General features: G+C 55.1%; 1 protein-coding gene across 1 annotated transcript in view; it reads left to right on the top strand.

Moving 5' to 3' along the window:
- ARHGAP39 (Rho GTPase activating protein 39) overlaps positions 1-16,938 on the top strand; it is a 94,524-nt gene that overhangs the window by 17,391 nt on the left and 60,195 nt on the right. The window contains exon 4 of the mRNA XM_044453231.1: positions 3,285-3,719. Within this exon, the coding sequence (XP_044309166.1) occupies positions 3,285-3,719 (435 nt within the window). The remainder of the gene's footprint in view (positions 1-3,284; positions 3,720-16,938) is intronic.

Here is a 16,938-nt window from a genome sequence, read left to right as displayed (position 1 = left end):
CACCGCCCACCCCCAGGCCAGGAGTTAAGGCAGCCTGGAGTGATGCCTGGCCAGTCTTGGCTTGAGCACCCTGGCGCGGATGCAGGCCATGGCCTCATCAGGCGATCTTAAGCGCCAGTGCAGGAGAAAAGAGACCCCGGACGGGGGCTGGGGTGTGGGGGGGGGGGGCTTTTAGGGCTCAGTTCTTTGCTCCGCCCTGCAAAGCCGCCAACTCGCATCAGCTCTGGCTGCGAGTTGAAAAGCACCCGGGGGAAAAGTATCGTGCCGCCGCGGACTGGAACTCGTCAATGGGAACTCTGGTGTGTGAGGCTTTTGTGGGGAACCAAAAAGGTACAAGCCACTGGCCAATTTTTGTCTGCCCTGCATGTTCACGATTGCGTTGTTTGTTCAATAAAGGGATTTTAAACACATTTCAAGAAATATGCTCTACTCTGGTCCCAGCCCAGTTTGTCTGCTGGCCCCGGGGTCTGTTTGCGCTCCATTGCACTCTGCTGTGTGCAGATTGGCTCACCTTCTTGCGTCATCATATAGTGTGTTGTTTGTTCGGTTAGCACTTTTTGTGTGATAGCTGCAGTCTGGATTGTGCCTCTCTGGTGTAACCCTGTGATCTAGGGTTTCTATTTATTTTATTATTTATTTATTTTGATTATCTTATATACCACCCCGTTCCCCTAAGCTTTGGGCAGTTTACAGGAGATTAACCAGCAATAATTAATATTCAGCCTGAAAACAAGCATATTAAGTCAAACTTATTTGGGAAGGTCTGTTGGAAGAGTCGCAGTTTTAACTCCCTATTTAAAGGTAGCAGTCTAGGATATTAGCTGCATCTCCTCCTGCAGAATATTCCACAGTTTAGGGGCAACCACGGAGTAGCTGGGTAGCCGAGATTAATCTTGCAGAAGCAGACTCCGGAGGATTATCCCCAGTGGACCTCGGCTGGCGAGGTGGAATGCATGGGCAAAGGCGCTCCAGCAGGTGTTGGGAAACCAGGCCATGGAGGTCTTTCAAGGTGATTAGTGTTGTGCTGTGTCCGGAAGTGTGTTGGTGGCCGAGTGGATGGGCCCTGCCCTGCCCAACACTTTCTCCAGGCCCCTGAAATACCTGCTGCACTCTTGTTGACCACCGTGTAGTAGCTGTTCTGGACAACGGCAGCTTTCCGGAGATCCTTTTAAGCCCATGCCACCTCCAGGATTTCAGATTTTCCCAGCCCTGTCTGAAGATGCCAGCGACTGGGCCTTGGAGCTTTTCCAGGGAGAGCTTGTGCTCTTCCATGGAGTTGCCACCTTTTCCTGGTGGATCTAATCTCTTTGAACCTGGATCTATGGAATATGTGCCAAACCAGGTGTTACATAGGAAGCACACAAACTCTGTGTGTGTGCGTGCGTGTGCGTGTGTGCGTGTGTGCGCCCACAGAGCAGCAGCCATGGAAGATAACCAGTTTTATGCAGCATAAACCTCAGTGCCCCTTCCCTTCCCTTCCCTTCCCTTCCCTTCCCTTCCCTTCCCCTCCCCTCCCCTCCCATCCCTTCCCTTCCCTTCCCTTCCCTTCCAGCTATCTGTCCACTTGGTATTGTGGATAGAATTTTCCATCCACAGATATAGAATAATTTGTTCTATTGGATAAAATAATCTATCCACTTAGAATTTTCTTCCTGTAGGGGAAACCATGGAGGGGTCTTGTATCTTTTCATTCTTGGGCTGTTCAAGCAGCTTGAGTGGGCGATTTTGAGTGGGCAAATGGGTTTCTTGTAGTGGGAGGTCAAAGGTTAAGTAGTCCTTCTGCTTGAATTCCTGCTCTTCAAAGCTGATTTCCAGTAAAATGAAACGAAGCAACTTGGTGGGAGATTCGCATCACACCTCCCATGGAATGTCAGCGTTCTGCAGCCTGTATATTTCATGGCTTTTTATGGAACGCCATCTGATTTTTTTAAAAAAGCACATTCACTCGAGTATTTTAATGGCTTTAACTTTTTCTGTGCAAGCAGTTCTTGATGTTCAAGGTTAATCTGCCCCGTGTTTTGCTTGCAGAATGCAGTGTGTGATTCAAGGTACGTTAGTTAAGTGGCTGTGTCCAATCTGTCCCATAGGATACCTTTCCCAAGACCTCCTCAGGTTGGGAACACTGGAAACAGCCTTACCCGGAGTCAGTCACTCAGTCTGTGTACCCCGATATTGCCGGCACAGACTGGCAGCAACATCTCTCCAGAGATACAGGCAGGTACTTTTTCCAGCCCCACTGGAGATTCCAGGGATGAACATAAGGAAAGACCTGCTGCATCAGACCCAAGGTTCATCCAGCCCAGCGCTCCACACACATGATGGAAAACCCATAAGGATCAGACGCAGGTTCCATCCAGTCCAGCGCTCCTGCATACACGAGGTGGCAGGTCAGCTGCCCACAGGGTCCCTCCGGCAGGAGGGGTGCAAGGCCTCCAGCTGCCCAAGCTCCTCAGCAGCCGGGGTGTGCAGGCAGGCCGCCTCTGGTAAGGAGAGAGCACAAGGCCCACAGGGCTAGTAGCCACGGAGAGCCTCCCCCAGGTACTTGTCGACCACCACCACTTTCCGAGGCAGCAAGTTCCATAGTTTATGCTGTGTGTAGAAGGCCTTCTTCTTGCCTGTCCTAAAGCTCCCCCAGCCAGTTTGTGGGATGACCCCCTTGAGTTCAAGTGTCATGGGAGAGGGAGAAAAATGCCCCCCTCTCTGCTTTCTTCACACCAGGCAGTATTTCACGCACCTCTGCTCTGCCTCCCCTCACTCGCCTTTTTTTCTTTTTCTTTCTAATTAATTTTTATGCATAGCCATATACATAGAAAAAACAGAAAAAACTAGTATAAACAGAACAAATTGAAGTAAACAAGATAAACAGAATAGACAAGATTGCCAAGGGAATTTTAAACAGATACAGCCTATATTGCATCCCCCAAACTGACTCTATCTTCCCACGCTCTATGAGAGTTCACCGAAAAGCAATCAGTATTCTATACATCAACAGATACTGCTTTCCTTTTTCTTTTCCCAACTCCCCTGAACTTCCATTAATCATTCTAAGCACAATAGAATTTCCATTTATCATTAAATTCTTCTAGTGGTCTTCTATTTACATAGTTGGTTAGCTTTGCCGCCACTGCAGATTCTGCTAATCTTGCCTTTTTGTCTAAGCTGAAACTTGGGCCCTGCTGGTGAGCTACAGCCCCCCCCCGCCCCCCCGGCCCCCTTAACTTCCAGTGCTGAGCGATCCCGGGGTGCCCGCTTCTCATGGCCCCGCCTCTGCTTTGTCTCCGCAGGCTAGAATGGGTGGAAATCATCGAGCCTCGGACGCGGGAGCGCATGTACGCCAACCTGATCACGGGGGAGTGCGTCTGGGACCCCCCCGCCGGCGTCCGCATCAAGCGCACCAACGAGAACCAGTGGTGGGAGCTCTTTGACCCCAACACCTCCCGCTTCTACTACTACAATGCCACCACCCAGCGGACGGTGTGGCACCGCCCGCAGAACTGCGACATCATCCCCCTGGCCAAGCTGCAGACCCTGAAGCAGAACACCGAGTCCCCCCGGGCCTCCACCGAGAACAGCCCTGGCCGCAGCAGCAACGTCAGCCGGGAGGGCAGCACCAGCTCCTCCCTGGAGCAGGAGCCCGAGGGCGGGGAGAAGGCCCCCGAGCAGAGCCGGCCCAGCCGCCAGCCGGCCCAGTTCTCCACGGTCAAGGAGGAGGCCGAGAGGTAACGCCGGGCAGGGCGGGAGAGGCAGGGCGGGAGAGGCAGGGCGTGGGCAGCGGGCGGCCCTCCTGGAGCTGCTGGGCCGCAGCCCCCCCAGCCAGTGCAAGGACTGGGTCTCTTGGGATCTGCAAACCAAGAAAGCGCAGAGGGTCGTGCTTTTCTGACCTTGTGTGGCTTAACGTCACGCAAAAGCCACCAGTCTCTGCCTAGTGGGTGCAAATAGCCTGGCTTGGTGGCCTAGTGGGCTGAGCTTGGAACTTTGATCTGGCATCATGTGGATGCACCCGGGTGTTGAACATGGTTGAATTATGAGCACCGTTATTAAGCTGTTACAAGTGGCAAGAGGTGAACGTTTGCCCGCTCTGCTTGCTCCTTGCTCGGTCTTTCGGTTTCATATTTCTTTTCCGTGGCCCTCAAGAGACTGGTATTCTGGCTCTCGGGTATAGCAGTGCTGCTGTTGGCTGGGGGCAGCTGGCTGCCGTCACCCTGGCGAGCAGCGCTCTCCATCTGGTCCTCGCCAGTTTCCCTTATTTTTAGCTATATTAGAATGATAATTTAATGTTCTTTTAGTTAATTGTATGCCCAAATTTTACTGTTTTATGTCTTCATTTTGTAAACTGCTTTGAGAAGATTTTTGTCTTTCAAGACAGTATTGCACATTTTTTAAAGTAAAATGGTAATAAAAGTCAAACTGCATAGAACTCTGTGGGGAAATAAAAAGCCATTTGCCTGGCACTTGAATGGCAGCAATCTGGCCTGCATGGTTTGCATGAAAGGGCAATTCCTGTGTTTGTTAAATTACCAACATCAAATGGGCCCGAGGAGCCTGTTGCCCACTGCTCAGTTTCGTTTTCAGTTAACTGCTTCAGGTTTCTTGTTCAAAGGTTGCTTGCCCAATATCTGAACCCAGGCATCCTTGGTTTTTAGCGGGTTATCAACCCAGAATTAACCCAGCAACAAGCCATGGGTTAACTCTTGGGTTGTTTGACCCTTAACCTGTGGTGTCCAGAATCTGACTTCATGCTAACCATCTTTGAACAGGTCAATCATAGGTAGCTAACTGAAAGTGGAAATGCAGAGCAGGGTGGAGGGACTGTGGGCTTCCGCTTCTGCCCATGCCTGGCAACAGGTACATGCAACAACCCACAGGTTGTCATTATGTGCAAAGCCACTCTGTGTGTGACATCGCGAGCCATTCCAGGAAGAGCTTTCCACAGTCTGGGCACCGTTGCGGAGAAGGCCCTTTTACCTGTAGCGACCTCAGTGTTCCTCTGCGGAAGCTTCTGAGGTTCAAGCAGGTTTGTCTCTTGGAGACAAGCGGCCCAAAGCCACGCAGGGCTTGAGAGCCTGAAAGGAGGCTCCCTGACTGAGCCATGAAATGAATCGAGAGCCAGTGCAAGCAAGGCAGTTGCAGGCAAGGCAGCAGCGCCTGCTCTTAGCTCACGCTTGTTAACATGCAGCCGTATTCTGAACCGGCTGCAGCTTTTGAAGCATCTTTCGTGGCAGCCCTTGGCACATGGCTCCGCGTTCTTCACCTTGCTCTAAGAAGCTCTGCTGCAGCATCCTTCAAACCAGGAGCCTTAATTTTGCTAGGCAGATGACTGGAAGCAGGAGCTGCACCCAGGAGGCTCCGAGGGGCTGCTGGGTTATGTTAGGACTCGGTGCCCAGTCCTCCTGCAAGGATGCCGCAGCTCTGTCTGGCTAGGCTGATTTCACTAGCTCCGGCCTGCAGCCTTTCCTGCTGAGGGAAGTGGGAAGAAACCCCTGGCAGGCTGGGCTGCGCTGTGTATGCTTGGCGGGGATGTCCCGGCAGGATCTGTATCTCTGATGCGTGCTTGGGGTGAGGCCACGGAAGGTCCAGCTGGCACCCCCGGCTGCTCCTGTCAGAAGACTCTGAGAGGGCGAGGCCAGAGCATGCCTCCCTCCCCTTTGGCCGAAGGGACCGGAAAGCTGCTGCCTGTCGCTGCCCATCACTGAGCCAGGGCGGGCCCAATTCAGTGTCAGGAGGGCTTCCGAAGGGCAGAGGGAGAGCGCCGAGGCCCTTGGGGAACTCTCAAGCAAACAGCACCTGGTACACGTCGGCATCCCGCCTCTGGTGCTGGAGGGAGGAGAGAGCCGTCGGGACTAGCAGCGCCACGATGCCTCCGTGCAGGCTCCTTTTAAAGCCACTGCTGCGTTTCATGGAAGCGGACTCCCTGCTGTGGCCGGGCTTGGTCTGAAGAACCCCTTCTTTTTCTGCCTGGGTCTCCCGACGTTCAGCTTCATTAGGTGACTCCATGGGAGCGTCCTGGAAAATGGCTCCCTTTTGCAGGCCGGCCACTTGCCTCTGTCCCGCCTGCCTCTTGGAATGCTGATCCTGCGGAGGCTCCCACCTGCTCCTGTGGGGCCTGCGGTCTCGGCGCGAGCCGCATTTGTCGGCCGGCCTCGCCGTTCAGGGAGGCTGGGCTTCACGTCAGAGAGTTAACTGGCGAGAGAACAGGAGACTTAATCCATGGCGCAGATGGCCCTTGCCCGCCCTCTCCTCTTGCAGGCTGTGGCAGCTTCCCAAAATACTCTGGGAGGAGGTGACTGCTTTTCCCACGCCACATTCTCGCCCTTTCATGGCCCGCACACGAGTCTGCAGGCAGGACGGGCTCACGTGCTCGGCTTGCTTCAGCGACACTCCCAGCCTGCAGGAGGTCCATGAGCCGCAATCCTGAGAGAGAGAATCCGGCGTGTGCCTCTGGAGGCATCTTTCCCCTTCAGAGGTGTGGCTGGCAAAAGCTCAGGGTGCTGCTCCCTGGAGCCGGCGAAAACCAGAAAAGGATCCGCTTCTCCTTGCTAACCTGAGCCAGAGCTCAGCCTCACAGGTACACAACCCACTTGAGGCTGGGTACAGTGATCATTAATATAATTAACAACAGCAATTAGCAGATCAGTGTCAGTTGTAATTAAAGATCAGCTGGGAGGAAGCAGCAGGCGCCCTTCCGCAGGGGTCTTATTCGGTGGCCTGCACTCCTGCAGCACTCGCTTCAGTTCGGCCTGGGGCGCCTGGCGTGCCGCCTGCTGGCCGGGTGTGAAGCTGGTCTCATGGGACAGCAGAAAGGCCAGGCTGGGGCAAATGCAGCGTGGGCAGGTTCTCCTCCCAGAAGTGCCAGGCCCTCGCTTGGGGGAGGAAGGACGGAGGGGCCTGCCAGGGGAGAGTGTGCGCTGGCCTGGCCTGAGGCAGGACGCCTCTGGGTGCCTCCCTTGGTGCAGCGGCAGGCGAAGTCGCTTCTGCTGGAGCCTCTCATCTGTTGGCCGTGCTGTGAAGCCCAGGGCAGATAAGGCAAGGGACGCAGGACCAGAAAATTAGAAATTGATTTCTGAAGGCCACGAGAGTGGCTGCAGGAGGGATGAGAAGCTGCGAGGCTCTTTCTTGATGTCCCCGCCCCCATGATAATTCCAGAAGCTGCGCATGTATTGCAGACCTGTTTTTTAATTTGGCCATCAGATTATTTGTTGTCCGTGTGCAAATATTTGCTTGCTTGCTGGTCCACATCATTTTTTTGCTGCTTCTCAGACAAAAAGTGCTTCCAGAGAGCTTGCAGAGTTTAACACTGAGTCAGTTCCTGTGCTCAGCCAACCAGTTTAAATTATACAGTTTTGAAGACGTGACGCAAAAGGAATGGGATGGGGGTGGGTGGGAAGGTGGTAAAAAGCAGCTTCCAGGCACCATTGCTTCTCTTCCACGTTCTGATAGCTATTCTTTCTGGCAGGGGAGCGGGGAAGCAAGCTCCCTGCAGCCAGTCCTTCTCTGGGGCCAGGCTGGTCTTCCTTCTTACGATGCTGTCCCAGGTCGGCAGGGCTGCCGTCTCCCACTGGCCCTTCGCCTTCTGGCCAAGGGAGGCCAGAGTTTGTAGGCGCAGGGAACTGCCAGCTGGAGCGGCTGGTCCTCCTGGCTGGAAAGAGGGATGCCAAGGCGTTGGCCCGTTTCGGCCGCCCTCTCCAGTGCCGGAGAACACAAACACCGCACTTGGGCCTCTCATCTAGACATTTTGTACTGAAAGCCGGCATGTGTATGGCACCTGCAGCTCTGTTTTGGCCACGTCATGATTCCATGCTTGGACATTCTGGGAGGTGACAGGTCTTGGTGTTCGGAGTCACGTGCAGCAGACTGAACATAAGGTGGGATCTCTTTCTCGCACTGCCGCCGAAGGGGCCTGCTGTGGTTGTTTCGGGCTCCCGCCAGGCTCCTCAGTTCTTGGGACTGGCCAAGTTCGCTGCTCAGCAAGTTGAAGGGAACCTCTTCTCTAATTGCTCCTGAGCCAAGTTCAGGACTAAGGTCAGCGTCTCTCGGCAGCCTGGTTGGAAGCAAATTAAACCCATGGGAAATTACAAGCCCCGTGTGGCCAAGAAAGAGCCAATTTTGCCTGTGTTCCTGCGTGGTGCTGTGTTGGGGTATCTCCAAAAGGGCCTCGGAAACTAGGTGATTATTTTCTGGAGGACTTTGCAGTTCACTCTGCAATTATAATGTAATTTATCCTCTTCAGAGCAGCAAACTTTCTGGTAGGAAAGACGGAAGGTAATGAGATGCTCAAGGCGACCTGGTGAGTTTTGCAGTGGGGGAGAAAGGAGGCGGCAGTTTGTCGTGGGCACTGCACAGCTCAGCTCTGCTTTCTGTTTACTACCCAGGCCTGCTTCTGCCCTTGCTCTCTCTTTCCTTCTGGTTTGTTTCCCCATTTTCAGCTTCTGTCTTTGACGGGGCGCAAGAATTCTTTTGGTATGTCCTCAATTCCCAAAGCCAGATGTGGTTGGGAGGGTGAGGAAGAGGTCAGGTGGCGACCTCCTAGCTGGTGCCTTCTGGGTGCGTCTAACACCCCTTGCCCGCCCCCAGTTAGCAAGACCAGCAGGACTTGTTGGGTGGGGAAGGATGGGATAAGGGAGGCCAGAGCAGCGGCTTGTAGGTTGCGGCGGGCACTTCAGAGAGACGGCTGAGAAGCAGTTCCAGTCGTGAGCGAGCTTTATGGGGTTGCTCTCCATAGAGGCGACCAAGTCCATGTGCTCGAACGCGTTTTATTCCAAGCAAGGTGGCTGGTGGCGGAGCCGTCCAGCCCTTGTGTCACATGGGAGGCCGAGCAGAAAGGTTTTGCGCTGCTGCTGGGGGGAGCCTCGGGTGGAGTGCTGGCTGCAGGCAGGGAGCCCCGAGTGTGGGAATAGCCCCGATACCCCTCCCCGGGCACAGAAGTGTCCACTGAACTTCAGGCGCCTCTTCCCATTTAATGCACAATCTTGCAACTTTGGGGTGTGCTTGAAGCTGCCGGCCCCTTTTCTGTCTAAACTTGCATAGGATTGTGGTGCTAGCTGATTTTCCTCAGCTCGTTTGGCTGTGCTGTGCCCCGTGCCAAGTTGGTGGGCAGATCTGCCGGCCTCGTCTCCTTTGACCTCTATTTCACCCAGCTAGTTCTTGTTTAGCGCAGTGTTTGTAGAATTGCCGTCATTGTAGCATGTGCTTCCGCAGCACCCATGCGCCTCAGTTGCTTTGTTCTCTGGGGATGCGCACTCGTTGCAGACTTCTCAGGCGAGGGTGGTGGGAGCTTGGTGGGAGAGGTTGAACCAGGTGCGGGGAGAGGAAGAGTGAGGCCCCACGTAAAGCAACCCAACCTCTTGCAGAAGGATCTGGGGGAAACCCCCAGCCCAGCCGACCTTCCCCTTCCTTAATGCCATGTCTTTTCTGTCTCCTTCCCTGAAACACGTTTTCCCCTGCTCCCAAACCTGGCATTTCTTGTCACTCCTGAAGTGTCAGCAGAGCCAGCATGGACGGGGCTGTTCGAGCCCACGGGGGAAAGGGGCAATCCCAGAAGGACGCAATTAAGGTGGCGACTTTCCCGCAGAAGCTTCCTGCCCCCTTCCTCCATTGCCTGGTTTGTAAAATAAGGGATGCGGGAAGTGGGCATTTTGCTTGCCTGGCAGTGGCAACCAGATGACTTCTCTGCGTGCGTGCGTGCGATGAGGTGCTTGTGGGTGAGCTCTGCTTGTGGGGTGAATAGGGGGAGACGCTCTGTGCATGCTCAGGGTGGCCTGTTCCTTGCCCAAGAGTTCATGTGGTTGGGCTTGAGGGGTTTGGGCGGGGGCGGCATCTGGGATGGTGCTTCCGGGCATGGCCCGTGTGCTGGCGTCCTCCCTTCGTCTGGCAGGCTGCTCCTGCGCGGCTTCTGCCACGGGCGCATCTTGGTCTGGGCGGTGGGGACGGAGCTGGTGGCAGGTGGAGGGGGATGGCCTCCCTGCACAGGAGGGGTCTGTAATTGGCCATCGGCCGCTCCCTTGCAAGGAGCCGCTTCGGCGTCTCTGAAATTCCACACTGGGATGTGCCAACTTGTCCATGTGCTCACAGGGGGCAGAGAGGATTCCCCGGGGTTTTTTACCTGCATCTTCAGCTCTCCTCTTTAAAACTCCAGTCATTAAACTCCAATCATCGCTCCAACCCCCCCTCCTCGCAGCTTCTCAGTCCCTGACGTGCCATTTGTCACCCTTCTGGGTGACATAACTATTTTCTCCCGCCAGCAGGTGCCAACGAGGAGGCTCCTGCAAGCCCAGCACATTCTGCGAGTTAATTGCTTCCGTCCTTCTTCACAAAAGGCCCATTTTGACACTTCCTTTGACGTGACGTAGGCCCTTGACTTTCTCCGGGGCAGTTTTACTTGCCTTCTTCCCTTCCATCCCAACTGGTTACGTACAGCTTTTCTAGTGGTTCTGGTTGCGCATTTCTCTTATTAGCGCCACAGCTCATCCCTAGGCCCCGTGTTTGCGGCGAAAGAAGGCCCCGCCTTGGAAAACGCTTTCCTCCAGCACCAGCCGCCTTTGCCGCCCCTCCGCTTTCCCAAGATCCCCCACGAGGCAAGCACGCTCCGTCCTGCATGCTCAGGCACGTCGGGCACTCCCCCTTTCCCTGGGCAAGCTGCCAAGCGGTGCCTGGAAAGCCAGTTGACATGTCTCTTTCCAGCAATGATCCTGGAGATTGGGGAGGGGGGGCAGCGTGGGATGTGGTGAGCATCTTCATCAGGACGCACGCCCCTCATCCAGGAACGGCAGGTGTGGAGCTGTAACGCACGGGAGGAGTGTCACTGCTGCAGCTTGGAGGCCCACGGACTGATTTGTATGGGGGGAAGAGTCAGAAATCTTCACTGCATGCACCTCCGGGCACAACTCTGGCACTTCAGGCCCTGCTTTTATTGAGGTTTCTCCCGTGCATTGCTGGCTGTGGGAGTGCCCCATGGAGATAAGCTTTCAACTCGAGGCTGCCCCACTTCCTTGGGGTGGAGTTCAGAGGGGGTGGGGTACATTTATTTGGTTTTCTGCTTGATGTTTACCATGCCTTGATAAGCAGTGGTGCTTTGGGTGGGATGGGGGTTAATCTCCCCCAGGAGCTGTTTATCGGGTACTGAATAGACACCAGAATGGAAACAACCTGCTGGACGACTTGCACCAAGCAGCAGCTGATGGGAGTCCTGTGTCTTGGGGCTCCAGCTCTGTAATGCCTGTCCATCGGTCACGCTGGGTGGGACTGATGGCCTCTCCTTGTTTCCTGCTCTTGGTTTAGAGCACAGAACTTCCTGCCACGTTCCAGAAAGGGGTTCAAAGCAGGGCCCTGCAGAGTGAGCTTCTCAGCAGAGAGGGCCCAGATTCTCTTGCGCTCCTGTAAGTCACCTGCACAAATGGGTAAATTCTCTGCTGGAAGTCTGAAACATAGAAACAGAGCAAGTCAGAAGGGGCCTCCCGGGCCATCTAGTCTGAACCCCGACTTCAGTGGGCTCCACTCACGACATGCCCACCATGTGCACGTCCAGCCTATCCTTGAACACCCGCACCGATGGAGCCTCAACCACCTCCCGTGGAAGCCCATTCCACACCCTCGGGGTCCCGACTGTCAGGAAGTGCTTCCTGGCATCCAAATTGAACCATGGTTCCCTGATCTTTGCTCCATTGGAGCTCGTCCTGCCTTTCTCTGCAGGGGAGAACAGGTCTCTACACACCTCCGTGTGACATCCCCTCACATACCTGTGTGTTGCCAACAAATCCCCTCCGAGTCTCCTCTCCTCCAGGCTGAAGAGACCCAGTTCCCTCAGTCTCGCCTCATGTGGCTTCCCCTGCAAACTGGCCACCAGCCTTGTGGCCCTACGCTGCCCTGACTCTAACCTGGCTGTATCCTTCCAGTAAGGAGGGGCCCAAAACTGAGCACAATACTCCAGTTGCGGGCGCACCAGAGTTGTATAGAGTGGCAGTAACACCTCTCTCGATCTAGAAGCCACCCTTCTGGCTATGCAGCCAAGGGTGGCGTTCGCCTTCTTGGCCACCGCATCATACTGCTGGCCCATGTTTAGCCTGCAGTCAACCAGCACCCTGAGGTCCCTTTCACAAGTGCTGCTCTCCAACCTCCTGTACTTATGACACCTATTCCTTTGCCTCAAGTGCAAGACCTTGCACTTGTCCACATTGAACACCATCCTGTTGTCCCAGCCCACTTCCATAGTCTGTCCAGATCCAAAAGGAGTACCTGCTCCTCAGTTGTGGCCACCGCTCCAGCTGCACTGCACTGAGGACAGAGGTCCATCAGAATCCGCAGAGTGCAGAGACGGTGGCTATGGAGACATGCAGGATCCCACGGCCATCCCATCAAGCTGACAGCTGGAAAATTCAGGAGCAGAGAAAAGGAAGCCCTTCTTCACACAGCGCACAGTAGCAATTTGGTACCACACCGTGTCGGGCTGGCCTGCAACCTGGATGGCTTTCAAGGGGATTGGGCAGAACCAGTCTGCAGAAGGTGGTTGGGGGCAACGAGTCCTCCAGCACCCGAGGCAGTGTGCCGGTGTGCTCCAGTTGCAGCACGGGCAAGCAGCAAGGTGCTGTCGCTCCTACCTCTTGCTTGTGGGCTCCCCAGAAGCACCTGTTTGGAGACTGTGAGGACTGAATCCTTGGTGTCATAATCCCTGAATCCAGGAAGGGTCGTGGTTCTTAGACCTCACGTGTGATCCTGGGAAAGGGCACAGAAGCCTGTTCGATGCACGTCATTCAGCCACGTGCAGATCCAAAGCTGGGGGGCTTTCTCCTTCCACCCAGATTCCCCGAGGGCTGTTCTGGGGGTGCAGCCGGCCAAAGGCCAAGCTGGTAGCATTTATTCCAGGCCTTGTAAAGCCAGAGACTTGGTGCTGCCCTTTCCCTTTCCCCTTCGCGCCTGAAAAGGCTGTGACCTCGGAGCTCAGGCAGCCCCAGCTGCCGGCCCCCGCACACGACTTCCTGGCCCAGGTCCCACTCTGCGCACGTGCAGGCACAGGCTTCTGGACTGGCACCCTCTTGGATAAGTGCCTGCTAAAATGCATATCCCGCGCACGACGACCGCATGCCCCAGACAGTGCCCACCTTGCGATCGGATCTTGAAGGCGGTCCATGAGGGGATCCCAGCCATGCGGGAGGGGGAGGTTGGAGCCAGTGTGGAAGAGCTGGAAGATCTTGCAGAGCAGAAGGAACTGCAGGAAAACAGAGCTTCTTGTGCCTTTCGAGTTGGGCGTCACAGGGGCAGCTGCGGGAGTTGGTCATATTTCTGCCCCACCTTCCTTGCAGAGCAGAGCTGCTGAGCTGGGTTTAATTTTTGCATCGAGAGCAGCTCATGGGGGAAGGGAGTCGGATTCTCCTTTCCTGCAGCCACATCGTATGCTCTCTTGAGTGCTTGTGCAGAATCCCATTCTGGTAAGGAGGCTAAGCAAGACCCAGCCGAAAAGGGGCCCAAGCGGCGAAGCGCAGCGAATTAGGCTGCAGGAATTCTCTTGGCTGCAGGAATTAGGCGCTGCCCCGGTTCTCATGTCAAAGGGGACCGTCTCTGTCACTGCCTTTCCAAACAAACTCGGAATGAATGTTGACAGGACCAAAGCCAAAGCAGGACCCCTGAGAACCGTGACCTACGGGGTCCTGTCCCCCTTAAAGAGCTTCTGAATGAACCACAGAATGCTTGACGTCAGCTGCGAAAGGACAGTTGACGGCCTGAGCAGGGGAGAGCCGTGGAGTGTCCGGGCCGGGAGCGGTGGCTGGGCAGACTGCCGAGCAGGCATGCTCTGGTCAGGGGCTGAGAACATGCTGCCGCTTGTGCATGAAGGCCCTGTCCTGTTTGAACGTGGCCCTGGGTGACTGGCTGCAGCATCCCCCCGTGTAGCCAGCGAGGCTGGCTCTTGGCCCTGCAGGAGAGCGGGCAGCGCTTGTCAGAGGTGCTGAGCTTCAGCAGGGCTCGGGGGGGGGGGTAGGGGCGAAGGCGTCACTGGACCCCCTTCCCCACTCTGCTTTGAACTTAAATGACAGGCGCTAGCGAGTGACTTCAAGGGGCATGCCGTTCTCCTTACAAGATTTGCCGTCGGCTTCTTGCTGGCGGGATGAGCGGAGCCTCTCGGCTGGAGCGATCACTTTGTGCTTCTGCAGGTTCCAGTCACAGCGAGCTCGCGCTCTTCCGCCCCTGCCCCTCCCTCCCTGTCCAAACCACTTTCGCTTGTTTGCGGCCTGTCAAAACTCTGTATTAATGGTGGTAAACGTGCATGACGGAGATGCGGGGGGTGCCGGCCGAGCTTGCCAGCATCACTGGGGAAGAGGGGACCTTGGTGTGCGGGAGAGTCAACACGCGAGTGTTGCTCCAGCACCTGAGCATTTAATCCTTTTTCATCCTGGGAAGGACAGAGCCGTTTGGAGATCTCTCCTGAGGCTTACTGCCAGGGAAGCAGGATCGGAATGGTTTGGACGACGGAATATGAGTCAACTAGGTTGTGTTGGAATTGGTCACCTACATGGTGGGGGCGGGGAGAGGGGGAGGGAGGGAGGGAGAGACTGACTGACTGACTGACTGACTGACTGACTCATACTTTCGGGTAGAAGAGTCAAAGATCCAGTATTTTGCTTCAGGATAAAACCTGCATATTCTAGGCATGGTGTTTTCAAGACTAATTTCAGTCCATTCCTGCAGTGGCCACTGCAGTGTGTGTGTGGCCCCTGAGTTGTGGAATATGCCCAAAACCATGCAGGTAGTTGATTAAGAATTATTTCCGAGGTCTGCTCCATCGGGGAGTGTTCTATTTTGAAATACATGAACATTAATAAAATGCCCCAATGAAAAGGCTAAAGGAGTCCCTGCAGATTTTTATTCCGCTTGGCCAGTGGCTAGTGGGGCCGGTGCTCAACTCTGTTTCTCCGCGTCCCAGTGAACACGGAGCATGAAGCCCCAGAAATGGCTGCAATCCACGTGGATGCGTGGTGCCCGCAGCTGGCTTTTTATGATTTAGGGAAGCCGTGCCTTATACAGCACTTCCAGTGTGTGGTGTGTTTTGAAGTAACATCCCCGCTTGGAGCAGCTTGCAAACTAATGTGGCGGTTGTAGGGCTAAGACAGCCAGCGGGGCAGCGAAGGCCAGGCTTTCGGAGAACGGCCATGCTCCAGCGGCACGCTGGTCCTGGGTGGAGCGCACGGGGTCAGAGGCCTTGGAGCAGGGTTTTCAGTAGGGATTTGGGGTCAAGATGCACTGCAGCTCTTCCTGCATCCGTTCGTCAGGCTGGATGCTCTTGCGGAGCTCCCCAGGGCTGAGGACACGTTTTGGTGCCAGAGGAGGGGGTGCAGCCTTCATTCATTCATTCACCAACCCACCCTTTCCCATGCAAGGAACGCAAACTGGTTTTCACAGTTCTCTTCCTCCCCATCTTCTTTCTCACAACCGCCTGTGAGGGGGGTTGGGCTGAGGGTCTGTGGCTGGCCCCAAGTCACCCAATGAGCTCCACAGCTGATCGCTAGAGTCCCAGTCCCGTGCCCCTTACCACGACACCGCACTGGCTCTCGCCAGTTGCTTCCAGGGGAGTGAAGCACGGGGGCGCGTCCCGAGTTGGCTCGAGCTGCCCTGTGGGCCAAAGCCAGTGGCTGTAAGTGTGGGAAAGGCCTTTGCTCACCTCCTTTCCGCTGGGTCTCTTGCTGAAAGGTCCTGCTGTGCTCAGCTGCCTGCATCCCATTGCCTTGGTCTTCCCAGTTGTGTCCCTTCCCGACAGAAGTCTTAACCCAGTTCACTGGAGAGGCAGGTGTCCCGTGCTAGTGGCAAAGTGGGTGAGCCCAGAAGTTCCAGGTTCAAGCTGGATCTTAGATGTGATGTGCTTTGCACAAAACCCCCACAGCAGCCTTTCCCTGCAAGCCGCCCCCAGATGTGCAAGACCGAAGCCTCACTGGGGAAGGCTGTACTTGTGTGTTTGGCCTCCAGCCTCCATCTGTAATCTGGATTAATAAGCCTTCCATCTCAAGGGTGTTGTGAGGATTATGCACATCTTCTGCGTGTCAAGTGCTTTGAACACTCTGAAAGAGCTCTATAGACATCAAGTGTCTCTGAGTGTCTCGGCCACTCTAGGTTTTCCAGGGTTAACAGGATGGCTCTAATCTGAGCAATCGTTCTTCGCTAATTGCGCGAAACACCCGTTTTCAGCAAAGCCCCGTGCCCTGTGGATTTTGTGGCGTGGAGCTGGTGCTGAGCTTCCTCAACCAACTGGCTCGGTTCCCTTCGCATGTCCATGGCCCGTCTGCCTGGACGCTTGATGGGGAAACCGAAAAGCTTTTGTTTCTGTACTCAGGAAGTTGACCCACCAGTTTTGTCTCAGCCAATCTACAATTTTGCAGGCTTTGGTCTTGGCGGAATGACGCTCTGATGCTTGATTCACCCCCCAGCCACGGAACCTGGACCTTCCCTTGGTTAATCTCTGTTACTGCAGACCTACTGTGGATGGAAAGCCTTCTTTAAGCTTAGATCCAGCTTGCTGCGGCTGCCGTCTCGGCGGGGGCCCCGCCTGCAGCCTAGCCTTTCTGCATGTTCTTCACTTGCGTGAGCACATCTTGAGTAGATGGCATGGAAGGAGGATGCAGATGACGGCACATGCCCCTGAGGGTTGCCAGGCAGTCTGTTCAGAATCCGAGAGCACGTGTGTGCATATTTGTGCTTGAGAAAAAAAGACGGGGTCTGGGACTTTGCAGGCAAGCGGTGTGGAACCCGGGAGATGAACTCTCCCCCTTGCAAAGCCCTGCGGGAGGCAGACGTCCCACAGATGTGGCTTTTCCCATCCAGTCCATCTGGACCCATCACGTCCGAGTGGTATCTTGATAACAGTGGCCAGTTTGAGGCCGCTGGCATTCTTGCTGGGGAGGATGGAGATTGCTGTTCCGTACCGATTATCCTCAACTCTGGTTCATGAAGATGCTGCTTCTG

Source organism: Varanus komodoensis, unplaced genomic scaffold, assembly GCF_004798865.1.
Source record: "Varanus komodoensis strain SLA01 unplaced genomic scaffold, ASM479886v1 scaffold78, whole genome shotgun sequence".
NCBI classification, from domain to species: domain Eukaryota; kingdom Metazoa; phylum Chordata; class Lepidosauria; order Squamata; family Varanidae; genus Varanus; species Varanus komodoensis.
This window is presented reverse-complemented; position numbering and strand designations above follow the sequence as displayed.